Source organism: Neltuma alba, unplaced genomic scaffold (genome assembly GCF_004799145.2).
Source record: "Neltuma alba isolate B1F8T4 unplaced genomic scaffold, ASM479914v2 tig00012368_pilon, whole genome shotgun sequence".
In the NCBI taxonomy this organism is placed as follows: Eukaryota; Viridiplantae; Streptophyta; class Magnoliopsida; order Fabales; family Fabaceae; genus Neltuma; species Neltuma alba.
This window is the reverse complement of record NW_021636870.1, coordinates 37602-51208: the sequence shown is the minus strand read 5'-3', so window position 1 is coordinate 51208 and position 13607 is coordinate 37602. Positions and strand designations below refer to the sequence as shown.

General features: G+C 36.9%; 2 protein-coding genes across 2 annotated transcripts; both read right to left on the bottom strand.

Moving 5' to 3' along the window:
* Window positions 1–1731: 1731 nt before the first annotated feature.
* LOC114726318 (wall-associated receptor kinase 3-like) lies at window positions 1732–12762 on the bottom strand. The gene is made up of 3 exons (XM_028912893.1): window positions 12661–12762; window positions 3556–3708; window positions 1732–3093 (listed from the first exon to the last, which is right to left on the bottom strand). The coding sequence occupies exons 1-3, from the start codon at window positions 12734–12736 to the stop codon at window positions 1895–1897; spliced, it is 1428 nt and encodes a 475-aa protein (XP_028768726.1). The 5' UTR covers window positions 12737–12762; the 3' UTR covers window positions 1732–1894.
* On the bottom strand, window positions 10173–12483 carry LOC114726320 (wall-associated receptor kinase 3-like). Its single transcript, XM_028912895.1, has 3 exons — window positions 12474–12483; window positions 11549–11698; window positions 10173–11416 (listed from the first exon to the last, which is right to left on the bottom strand). The coding sequence occupies exons 1-3, from the start codon at window positions 12481–12483 to the stop codon at window positions 10173–10175; spliced, it is 1404 nt and encodes a 467-aa protein (XP_028768728.1).
* Window positions 12763–13607: the final 845 nt, after the last annotated feature.

Genomic DNA, 13607 nt, shown 5'->3' with positions numbered 1-13607 from the left:
GTAAAACGAGTGAGAAAATCTTTCCCTGACATGTTTGGTTCAACAGATCTTGTCTTCTTAGGGAACCATGCTTCCCTCAAGGAATTAGGTCTTCTCCCTTTAGGTTATGGAACTGGGTTTCTTTCACAGAATCCAAAGTTTGTCCCCATTTTGCCCTGAGTTATCAAATATTCTGTTCATCGGTACGGTTTGTTGCTAAAGCAGTGAAGCCGTTGGGGATTGTGTTCAACACCACCGAATTCAGACCAAGCCCTTACATAAATTGACGCCGTTGTTTGCATGTTTTTAAACTCATCTGGGTGTTGTACTTGAAGTTTGAAGCCATGAAGCTTGTGGCCTTAACGCCTTTATCCCTCTCCAGATCCATCCGACGATTTTATTTCAATTATATATTTTTTTATGTGTAATTTTGACGGATAAACATGTAATTCTTTTACATTATCTTTCCTTTCCAATTTTTTCATGCCTTCATAGTAAACAGTACATCTCTCTTCCCCTCTCATTCGTAAATATGAAGCATTTTGGATATGTACGGAAGGGTTTCATGCCAGTTATTTCTTTTTCTGCCTCCTCCTTCTCCTCTTTTGATCTTAAATATTATCTCCGGTTTTTAATATAAAATATTTTTTGAATTTTATTTATTTATTTTATTTATTTTTTTAAGATAGTCTTTCTAATAATAATGGTTTTAGTAAATAAACTTGATTAGTAAGAATATTTTAAGAAAGACAATATTTATTTATTATAAATAACTAATTTAATTTATTTTTTTAATCTACTTAAATTAGGTAATTAATTCTTATATTTAGGATTGGAGATAGTATAAATCCTTCTAACCAAATATGATCTTAATATAACTTTTGTCATGCATGAGTTCTGGGTTGTAAGTTCTCCTATTTTGTTGTAAAAAAAACCCTCTATGCCTTAGTTACTCATATTTATTGAACGCTTCAAAAGTTTGTAGCATGCAGAGAGCTTAGGCGGAGTAACTATGCAAAGTTGTGAACATACAGGCAGATGTCTCTGGCAGAGGACATCATCAATCGTATGTACAAGAATCTTGAACTTCAGAGAATTGTTATCACGGCTTGCTTTTAATTTCAATCTCTCTCTCTCTCTCTATAATACTTGTTATGCTCGAAAAATAATAATTATTCAGTAATTTTTATTTTTAAAAATAAAAGTAGGGAGGAGTGGAAGGAAAATAATTATTAAAGAGTTTTATAACAACTAAATAGCTGATAAGTTCTAGTAGAAGAAATGACAATATTTTATTAACATTTTTTGATAATAATTTTTTTTTTCAGACGTCATAATTTTTCCATAGAAGTATTAGTTATTTTTTTATGTTCTAAATATCATGTTAATTTTGTTTTCACTGTCTTTTAGTATGTCCGACGATGTTGCATGATGAGTGTTTGGATTATGTCGTTATCCGTTTACATTTATTATTATAGTTCGCATATTTTTTTTGAAGGATTAAATTTTTTTAAAAGATAAAATGAATTGAAGTCTTATATTTAGAAATAAATAAAAAGTCAAACTTACCCTTATATTAAGAATCAAAAGTAATAGTTCGGATACTCTTTTGAATATACTTTAATTGATTAGAATTTAATTTGCATTCTAGTTCTCTATCACGTATATAGAATGGAATCATTTCTTTCTGCTGTCATTAAAGAAAACACGTACAGAGAGAGAGAGAGGGTGTGTGGAAACATGATCAACCGGTAAACATTCAACATTTGATAGTTTTAATTTACTTCTATAATCTATTGAACATTTTTAAAATGCTTACAAGTCTTTCAAGACGGCATCACCTAAAACTCCTACCATTTCGTAGAGTTGAAAGAATTAGCTCACACACATACGAAATCCTAATATTAAATGATGATCATCGCCCATCTTCAATCTCAAATGCTACTTCTCTCTGTATGCTATCATAGACAGTTGAAGTGCTAGCACTAGCATTTCCGTATCCATCAGCTACATGACCAAGCAAGTATTCACATTCCTCAGACATCATATCCTCTCGCTTTCCCCAAGGATGTTTTTTCATAGAAATTAGACCCTCTAGCTCCATTGCTACTTCTTTCATAGTCGGCCTTTCCTCTCCATTAACCCTGATGCATTTCCTTGCCAAGAAAGCAACTTCTTTTAGCTGCTCTTCATTCTTTTGATGTAACACTCGCTTGTCAAGAATTTCCCACAAGTTGTCTTCTTTCAGTGAAGATGCAAAGTGCATAGCCAAATTTCTTTGTTCTGGCTTGTTGAAGTCAACTGCTTTATTTCCGGTGACTAGCTCCACAAGCACAACCCCAAAGCTATAAACATCACTTTTCTCATTCAATTGACCTGTAAGGAGGTATTCTGGATCCAAATATCCTAATGTTCCTTGGACTACAGTAGTAACTTGAGTTTCATCAAGAGGAACAAGTCTTGAGGCTCCAAAGTCAGAAACTTTTGCCCTATGATTGTGATCTAATAGAATGTTGGCAGATTTAATATCGCGATGAATAATTGGAATAGCAGCTGCAGAGTGTAAATATGAGATGGCTTCGGCTGTTTCTACAGCAATCCTTAATCTGATCTCCCATGAAAGAGGATGCTCATTCTTTAGTGGGTCTATATGTTCAAGAAGGGTGCCATTGTCCACATACTCATAAACTAACAAAGGAACTTCCGTTTCAAGACAACACCCAAAAAGTTTGACTACATTCCTATGGTTAATTTGGGAAAGTACAGCCACTTCATTGATAAAATCCTTAATCTGTCTAGGATCCCCACCTATTCTGGACTTTTTGATGGCAACATGCGTGTTATCTGGTAATATACCCTCATAAACTGTGCCTTGTCCTCCACGGCCAAGAATTCTATTTTCATCAAAGTTGTTTGTAGCAGTTCTAAGCTCATCTTCAGAAAAAATCTTGGCTCGATCAGTATGTCCTTGTTGTTGATACATTTGCTGCAGCATGTAATTCCCTCCATTTTGCTCAAAATACTTCTTTCTAAGTTGTTTTAGTGATCTTTGCTTGTGTCCCCAGCATAATGTGGAGACAAATGTGAAGACAAAAAGGAAGGCAACAGAAATGCCTGCAAACAAAGTTCAAAATATTATCCAGATGTAAACCATGGTTTTGGACACTGAATAATGCTAGTATAATTTGTTTACTTCCCATCATCCGCCGGTCCAATATATTGTCTTGATTCTCTCCCGTGGGTAGAGAGATAAAGAAGCTGTGCGTGGCAATGCTTTGAATAAAAATAAACTATTCTTTAAAAAGGGAAATGAGGCGTGCAAATTAACCAATGTGACATGACTGAAATAATTTATTTGTTTGCGATTGACACATCTTAAAAAAGATAATGACATGTCATTATAAAGCTGCTGATGTCACTGACTTTTGCGACATTATATTGCAGCTGCGAGGCCTGTTGGCTTTTATTTTTTTATTCAAGGAATGGGATAACAAACTATTTCTAAATCCAAATCAAATCGCCATCATTTTAACACAGTTAGCTAAATATATATAATTAATTAATTAGCATTCTCACCCAATGAGATTTCCATGAAAGGGAATTTGCAGCCTGATCCGTCGATATAGCCGTCGCCTCTGTAACCCGGCGGACAAGAACACGTATAATTTCCTTCCACATTGTGGCATCTCCTGCTACAGCGATGCTTGCCGTCATCGCACTCGTTAATATCTGCAAAAGTAATGTAATGTTTAAGCTCATTATACAAATCTGATATCTCTAAGCACAGGAGCTATATCTCAAACAAACATAGCGGAAGAGCTTGCTTATTATATGTCTTTGGCACTTAAAAGCAAATAGGAGTGAGAAGAGCCAACAAAGCTGAAGGTAGCGCACGCATATAGACAAATAAACATGGTTTGAAAGTTAAAAACACAAGCTTTGTTCGGAAAGCTGAGGCGTATATACCTTTGCAGCCAAGAAGGTAGGGGTTGCCTGTGAAACCTTCTTTACAAACGCAGTAGTACCCCATACCACTTTCTGAGCTATTGCATATACTGTTTTGCTTGCAGGCATAGCTGCTCGGATCTTTCTGGGCTTCATGGCATGTCTGATTGGCAACAGCCCAATCCACGACGACGGGAAACTCTGTTCTGTTGCTGAGATCAAGCAGGTCTCGATATGAGAAGTTGAAGGATCCTTTCTTGGCAACAAAGGCATAGCTGCAAGGGTTGAACTCATGCACGTCTGTGTGGTTGTCAAGAGTCCCCAAGGTGATATAATAGCTCATGATGGCTTCGGGGAAATTGGTCTGGCAGCATCCCACACCAGAGCATGCCTCCTCCTCGAACCTCGTCCTGCTCGTGCAACTCAACGCACAGCCTGTTGCAAAGCTCCTGTTCAGCTCCTGGAAGTAAGCGTAGGTGTTACAGCCCACCACCGTGAAGCTGTTCTTCGTGTTTGATATTGAAAAGTTCCTGAACCTAATTGTGTTCAACCAATAACTATATTTTGAATTATAGCAGTGCTTGGAAACATTATCCGAGACGGTGAGCTCAGGAGGATCAATGGAGATGTCCAGAACTGGTGTGTTAATACCGTAAATCAAACTTCTTGTGGCTTGTCCAGATGATGTCGTGGTGGTTGTGCAGTTCACGAAAAACCTTTCATTCATGTAGCAGTTCTTGCTGGTGCCAAAGGGATAGGGGATGCTCACGTTCCCACAAGTGTCTTCGCAACCGGGTTTCGTTTGCGGCCCCGCCGCCACCTTCGTCGCCGTGCAGACCAGCAATACCAGTTTAAAGTGCAGGGCACTCAAACCCATCTCGGAGATTTCTGGTGTGGATATATATGCAGGAATAATTAAGAACTAGGTAGGATGATATTATATATAAAACACGAAGCTTCGTTTGTAATGACGCACAAGGACGAAGGAAGGAGCTCGTAGATCGACGACTTGACCTGGTTTTCCACAGCGCTTATCCAAAACATTGTCACGAAAGGTCTTGGTCTTCTCTCTTTGGTTGTGTTTGATACGAGGGATTGGAAGAGAAGAAGAAAGAGGAAGAGGGATTTTACTCATCTTCGCTTGTTTGGCAACCCAAAATTCGGAGGAGGGAAGGGAAAATATTATATGCTTCTATCTTGTTCTGACTAATTGTCCATGGCTATTTTTAATATTCTAATCTAATTTTTTTTCCTTTCTTCCTTGTCTCATCTCACCTAATATTAAGTAAAAATTGTTTAATTAGCCCGTTTGGTTAGATTACATGAATGGAAGTTATATATAATCCTAATACATCCCCACATTTCTAATGTTTGGTTGGTCCAAAATAATGTAAGGGATGTTTGGGAAGCTTTAAAAGTGCTTCTGAAAACTATTTTTTCGTAAATCGAGATAAACTCATTTACATATTTACTTCGTATACCGTAAAAACACTTTTAAAACCATAGTTTTGATTTTATCTAAACATCCTTGTAATAGGTATTACATAGTAGCATCATGATTCTCTAAAATTGGATTACATTAAAAAACTCATGTAATCCCTATTACCACTGCTCAGAATCTACTCTTGACTTTTCCACCCTTCATCCTCATCATGGTGTGGCTTCATCCTTCGAACCACATTGAAAACAATTTTCACCCGCATGCTTCTCCTCACCGCCAACAGTCCCCATTGGCTACACCTTATAGTCTAAACTAGAACCACATTGTCCTTGTGTATTTCTTATTCATGAAGAACTCGCTCGAATTTGAAGACCATGATTGCTCTTCCAGATCCAAAGTCACAAGGGGACAAATGAAGGTTGTGAAGACTTTCTCAAACCCAAATTTTTCCTATTCAAAATCTAAAGCCACGATTGTTATTTTGTTTGACCGACGGTGGACAAGAGAAGGAGGGCGTTGGGTGAATGGAAGAGTTTCTTTGCTAGGGATATTTTTGTCCTTACACTCTTACTTAAATTTAATTAAACTAAAAAAAATTAAATTTCATTGTACAGCGAACCAAACACATTCATCTAATGCATATTTCATTGCACTCCATTCCATTCCCCTCCATTACTGCACATTCAATGAACCAAACGGGCAGTAATAGTGCCATAAAAACTTATTCTTTCAATGAGTTGTGTGCACGTGTGTATATAACACACACACACACACACTAAGTTTAGTTATTATTACATATATATTATAATTATTGTGCTACGTATACGGGAAGCTTGGTTATAACTTATAAAGGATACTTTTACATAATAAATGTAATTTATTATTGTATTTAATTAAACGTTATGAAAGTAGGAATATAAAAACAACTAAAATAGAATAAAGATAAAATTGTCCATATAAAAATGTTTTTCCGTCTTTCCCCTTCTAAACCAAAAAAGAAAATATTAAAATCTACCCTTTATTTTTTTTGGATCAATTCAAATGAGGTAATATTAAAATCTTTTTCATCCCCTCACTTTCCATTCATTCTATTAAGGCCAAAATATACTTTTAGTCCTTTAACTTTACATAAGGTTTTATTTTGGTCCCTTAACTTTAAAAAGTAAACTTTGTCCTCTAACTCTAAAACTATTAATAAAAATGATGATATTAAGCTTTTAAACGCTGATAAAACAGTATTACATGATAATATATTAAGTTTAATATTTAAAACAATCATGATTGTTGCAAAAAATATCATTTGAGATTAACAATTTTGGAGTAACAGACTAAAAGTATATTTTTTAAAGTTAAGGAACTAACTGAAATCTTACATAAAGTTAAAATACCAAATATATATTTTAGTCTTCTATTAAAATCTCTCCTCTCTCCTCCCTTCCATCGAGCCAAAGAGACCGGTATAGGTTACTTCTTAAACTCCGGTCAAAATTAACGTACGCTTCGTCGCTTCCTTTGCTTGACTTTTCTTTTGTTAATTTTTTCCACAGAGACTTCATGAATGGTCATTGCCCCCTCCGTTGGGGCGTGGAATGTCTCCACTCTCCGCTTAGCTTCCCGTTAAATTTTTGGCCCATGAAAAAAGCTTCCCGTTAATTTTCCTCCACTTACTTAAAACGGCACCTTTTTGCATTCCCATCGAGGAAGACCCTTGATGCAGAGATTTACTGATTTTTCATGCTTAATCTGGTGATCCGTCTCAAAGGTACTTTTTCTTTTTGTATAAAAAAGTTTCGATGAGTTGGGTCTTGGGTCGACTCATCAGAGTTAAAATATACCTTTAAATTCAGAGAGAACTTATAGAAATATTTAAAAATCACCTACCAATAAGATTCTCTTATTGACAATAAAATTTGAATTTATAACTCACGATGTTGTGATTTATAAATCAATTTCTTATCAATTGAACCAATTATTATTGGCAATTTTTATCCTTGTTATTTTCTCCGCCAAGCGTCATCTCCATGTATTTGAATTAAAAAAGTTGGGACTTCATATAATGTAGCTCAGCAATATGTTCATACATTCTTCTAAGTAATGAAATTATGTATCGAAGTTTCATAGTTACACGCATAATCTATTCTATGAACATATACTCTCGTATTGGGCTTAAGCAAACATTTTAGGCAACAAAATGTAGGAGTCTCTCAAACATGGCCCATAGATATTCAGGACTCAGGAGCCTAAGCTAAGCTAGAGAGCTAATTACAATATAAGACCATCGGAAGGCCACCTCTATGTCGGCACGTTTAAGTGAAAGCCTGATCATTCAAGTACGCAAAGCTTCATCTATTAGGGTGTTGGGAAATCTCCTAGAAAACCATTTTTTCCAAAATTACGCGTTTACTCGATATGTTTCTCTCTCTCTCTCTCTCTATATATATATATACACACACACACACTAATTCTGTTTCTTACTATAAGAGCTAATAGACTAATTTGAGTAGATTAAAAAGTTTGTTAAGTTAGTTATTTGTAATAAATAAGTATTTTTTTTCCTGAAATACCCTTACTAACCAAGTATATTATCTTTAATGTCTGATGAAACTTTTAACATGTATAACTACTACAAGGACTATCTTCATAAAAAATGAATAAATATGAAAGATAAAGTAGATTAGGATCTTATATTAAGAATCAAATTGAAAATCAAACTACTTCTTATATTAATTACTGCAGGTTGTGTGTGTATACACACACATATCTGGTTCTCCTTCTTACTTTATGTAATTTCAACTCGTTGTAACTATCTTTTTTTTTTTTGGTTACAAAGAAGGCCAAAGCCCAATAAGCAAAACTTTATCCTATACCAGCATTGCCATCTAAGCCCCCCGTATGACCAGGAAAGGGACTTCCAGCTTTATCTTTCTGAAAAGCAGATCTGAAACCTGACTCCACTTCCGCTACATTCCTCCAAACTCCTTGTCTACCAAAACACGATCGAGCGAGCTCATCAGCACATCCATTTGCAGACCGCCGAATCACTCCAATCTTTACTTCCCACCTTCTCCCAAGCAAGTCGAAGATGTTTCTCAGTAAAGTAGGGATGTAACCCACGTCCTCCTCTTTCCCACGGATCCTCCTCACCAAAATTTCTGAATCGATCTCCAGCTCTACCCTTCTAAGCCTCAAATTCCAGGCTAGCTCTAATCCTTTCCTAACTCCCCACTCTTCTGCCTCCACAGCACCGCAAAAGCCCACTTGCTCTGCAAACCCACATAACCACTCACCATCACTGTCTCGGATGAACCCCCTCCCCCCACACCCAGCAGGTCTTGGGTTGCCTCTAGAGGAGCCGTCAGTGTTTAACTTCACCCATCCTTCCTTCAGACGCTGCCAAAGATCTTGAGTCACAGATCTCCTTGTGCCTCCCTTAATTAACCCATCGCCTCCTTTTGCCTCGATGATCTCTGCAGTAAAGTGTAGCACACGTTCGACACATATATTTATATGTGTAAATACAGTACTGATTCTATTTATAGGGATTGAGACCCATTAATATTTGACACGTATCAAAGCAGTGAAGCAGCTGAGGGTTGTGTTCAACGCCACCAAATTCAGACGACGTCCGGCCCCTGCATAAATTGATGCTCTTGTTTGCCTGTTCTACACATCTATATCTGTTTTTTTCCCCCTTCTTTATGTATACAATTTAAATAATAAATATAAGACATATTTAATTAATTTGATTAGATTAAAGAAGTTAGATAAGTTAGTTAATTATAAGAAATATGACATGTTTTTCTAAATTAACTTAATAATTAGATCTTATACTAAGGACAGGAAAAATATATGCACGGACGCAAACATGTTAAAAGTACATATGTTCGAGTTTAAGACCTTATCTAAGCGTCATGTGTGGCGCTGCTACTAATTGAAACAACTTGTTGTCGATGGAACTCATCGATCTGTGTTATGTACTTGAGGTTTGAAACCGTGATGCCTGTGGCACCTTAATGCTTTTGTCCCTCTCCGGATCCATCCTATGATTTTATTGTTGGAATCATACTGATGATCAGTGCATCTCTCCTTCCTTCTCATTCCTGTATATGGAGCATTTTGGACTTGTAAGGTACTGCTATTTTTTTCCCCCCCAATCGGCTTCTCCTCCTCTTTTCTTCTTCAAAAAATTAATTCCTTCCAACCGAATATGATCATAATATAACTTTTGTCATGTATGAGTCCTTAGATGTAACTTTTCCTTTTATTTTGTTGTAAACAACTCTATATATGCCTTAATTATTCGTATGCATTATTGAGCACACATCAAGTTTGTAGCATGGAGCTTGTAACTATTTAAACAAACAGATATGATAGAGCACATCGATCAATTGTATATATGTCCAAAAATCTTGATGAACTTCAGAGAATTATTATCAGGGCTCGCTTTTATATATATATATATATATATATATTTATGATGTTTGTAATGCTCAAAAAATAATTATTATTCAGTAATTAATATTTTTTAAAGGTAAAAGTATTAGTCATTATTTTAACATGTACATATTATGTTCTCTCTGTATGAAATAACCGGGACCTGGGGGGGGGGGGAGAGAGACTCAAATCATTGTCAACTCGTAGAACTTCGGGATTTGATAATGTTAACTTACTTTTATCCTTAATAACCGAACATTTTAAAAATCCTTACAAGTCCTTTAAAAAAAATGTAATTACCTGAAACTCCTACATTGGCACAGAGTGGAAAGAGTAGCAGCTAAAACACATGACAAATACTAACATTAAATGATCATCGCCCATCTGCAATCTCAAATTCCATTTGTTTCTGTATGCTATCATAGCCAGCTAAAGTGTCGGCACTAGCATTCCCATAGCCACCATTATAGCCAGCTGAAGTGCCAGCAGGAGCATTCCCATACCTGCTAGCCACGTGACCAAGCAAATATTCACATACTTCAGACATCATATCCTCTCCCTTTACCCAAGGATGCTTTTTCACGGCAATTAGACCCTCTAATTCCATGGCTACTTCTTTCATAGTCGGTCTTTCCTCTCCATTAACTCTAATGCACCTCCTTGCCAAGAAAGCAACTTCCTTTAGTTGCCCTGCGTTCTTCACATCCAACACTCGCTTGTCAAGAATCTTCCGCAAGTTGTCTTCCTTCATCAAAGATGCAAAGTGCATAGCTAAATTTCTCTCTTCTGGCCTATTGAATTCAACTGCTTTATTTCCGGTGATTAGCTCCACAAGCACAACTCCAAAGCTATAGACATCACTTTTCTCATTCAGCTGACCTGTGAAGAGGTACTCCGGATCCAAATACCCTAATGTCCCTTGAACCACTGTAGTAATTTGAGTTTCATCTAGAGGAACAAGTTTTGAGGCTCCAAAGTCAGAAACTTTCGCTCTATGATTATGATCTAATAGTATGTTGGTAGATTTAATATCACGATGAATAATTGGAATAGAAGCAGCATAATGTAAATATGAGATGGCCCCAGCTGTTTCTGCAGCAATCCTTAATCGGGTCTCCCATGAAAGAGAGTTCTTGTTTTTTAGTGGGTCTATATGTTCAAGAAGGGTGCCATTGTCTACAAACTCATACACTAACAAAGGAACTTCAGTTTCAAGACAACATCCGAAAAGTTTAACCACATTCCTATGGTTGATTTGAGAAAGTACAGCCACTTCATTGATAAAATCCTTTATTTGCCTGTGATTTCCACTAATTCTGGACTTCTTTATGGCAACATGCCTGTTATCTGACAATATACCCTTGTAAACCGTACCTTGGCCTCCACGACCAAGGATTCTGCTTTCATCGAAGTTGTTTGTTGCAATTTTGAGCTCCTCTTCGGAAAAAATCTTGGTCCTATCAGTATGTCCTTGTTGTCGATAAATTTGCTGCAGCATATAATTTCCTCCATTTTGCTCAAAATACATTCTTCTAAGTCGCTTTAGTGATCTTTGCTTGTGTCCCCAGCATAATATGAAGACAAATGTGAATAGAACTAGTAAGGCTAAAGAAATGCCTGCAAACAAAGTTCAAAACATTAGCTACACTCCATATATAATTTCTTTGAAAATTAAGGATATCAATTATTTGTGTGATTGATTTGGTCGGATGATTCGAACGTTAAGGGTGAATTAATTAGTATTCTTACCCAATGAAATTTGCATGAGAGGGAATTTGCAGCCTGATCCGTCGATATAGCCGTCGCCTCTATAACCCGGCGGACACGAACAAGTATAATTTCCTTCCACATTATGGCATCTTCTGCTGCAGCGATTCTTTACGTCGCACTCATTAATATCTGCAAAATTAATCGTTAAGCTCATTATAGTTATACATATCCCTTTGTTGGAATATTTTCAAAATGAACATGATGTGTTTTTTTGGAAAAGTCACATGCTTATAACTATGGAATTTATATGAAGAGTTGTGTATGGAATGGGCAAACCAACCAAGGTCATGTTTCTTTAGTTTTTACAGACAACTAATGGCAGGTCATAACTGAAAATAAAGAAGAAGAAGTGATAAACCACCAGTTGATGGAAAGTTGTATTGTTTTATTTAAGAAAAACCTACGCAGTACATGGATGTGACTCTTTATGAAAAAAGTTATTTTAAATAACTTTTAATTATTAAAAGTATGTTGCTTCATCAACCACATGATTATGACTCTAAATTGAAAAAGTATGTTGTTTCATGAGACATCTCTTTAAGGTATCACTTCACCATCTATGTATACTTCTCACTGTTACTTTATATAAACAACACCCAAAAAATACAACATTAAACATATTACCTTTATCTTTGAGTGAACACAGGAATAAAATCAAATTATCACTTTATAAAAGTTATTGTAGCGCTGACTTAAGTTTTGGTAGTGCAGATCATACTCAAGGGCTTTTATTATATTTTAAAGAAAATTTACCGATCAACTCAATTTGTTTCCGAAGACTGAAATAAACAGAGATGAATTAAACCTAAAGAACGTAGAGTTACACGCGCCTTGAAGATTACGTGCCCAATTTTGTTCTATATCTTTTCTCCTTCTACTCTTCAAATAACCATCGCCAGTATACCTCTAAGCATAGCTATATAAAAGTCAAACTTGCACTAGATGTTATATCCTTAGGTAATTAAAAGCAAAAGAGTGAGAACCAGCAGCGAAAGAGGCAAAGCTGAATGCACACGATATAATCTAATTAAAACATATAGACCAAAAATAACGTGGTCGAAAGTTGAAAACGGAGTAGCTTTGTGGCATACCTTTGCAGCCAAGATCGGGGTGAGAGAGGTAGGGGTTGCCTCTGAAACCTTCTTTACAAACGCAGCAGTACCCCATACCACCTTCTGAGCTTTTGCATACACTGTTTTGCTTGCAGGCATAGCTGCTTGGATCTTTCTGGGCTTCATGGCATGTCTGTTTGGCAACAGCCCAATCCAGGACGAGGGGAAACTGTGTTCTGTTGCTGAGATCAAGCAGGTCTCGATATGAGAAGTTGAAGGATCCTTCCTTGGCAACAAAGGCATAGCCGCAAGGGTTGAAGTTATGCACGTCCGTGTAGTTGCGAGAACTCGTCAAGGTGATACTATAGCTCATGATGGCATCGGGGAAATTGGTCTGGCAGCATCCCACACCAGAGCACGCCCCCTCCTCGAACCTCGTCCTGCTCGTGCAACTCAACATGCAGCCTGTTGTAAAGCTGCTGTTCAGGTCCGTGAAGGAAGCGTGGGTGTCACAGCCCACCACTGTGAAGCTGTTCTTCGTGTTTGATATTGAAAAGTTCCCGAACTGAATTAGGTACCACGGAAACCCATGCTTTGAGTTATAGCAGTGCTTGTAAACATTATTCGAGACGGTCAATTCAGGGGGATCAACGGAGATGTCCAGAACTGGTACGTTAACATCGTAAATCAAACTTGTTTTGGCTTGTCCAGACGATGTCGTGGTGGTTGTGCAGTTCACAAAAAATCTCTCATTCATGTAGCAGTTCTTGCTGGTGCCAAAGGGATAGGGGATGCTCACGTTCCCACACTTGTTGTCGCAACCAGGTTTAGTTTGGGCCGACGCCGCCGCCGCCGCCGTCGTGCAGATCAGCAATACCAGTTTCAAATGCAAGGCATTCATCAAACCCATCTCTCTGATCGATATATCCCGGATTTCTGGTGTGCCTATACAGGAAATAATAAGATATAGCTAGGTATCTATTATA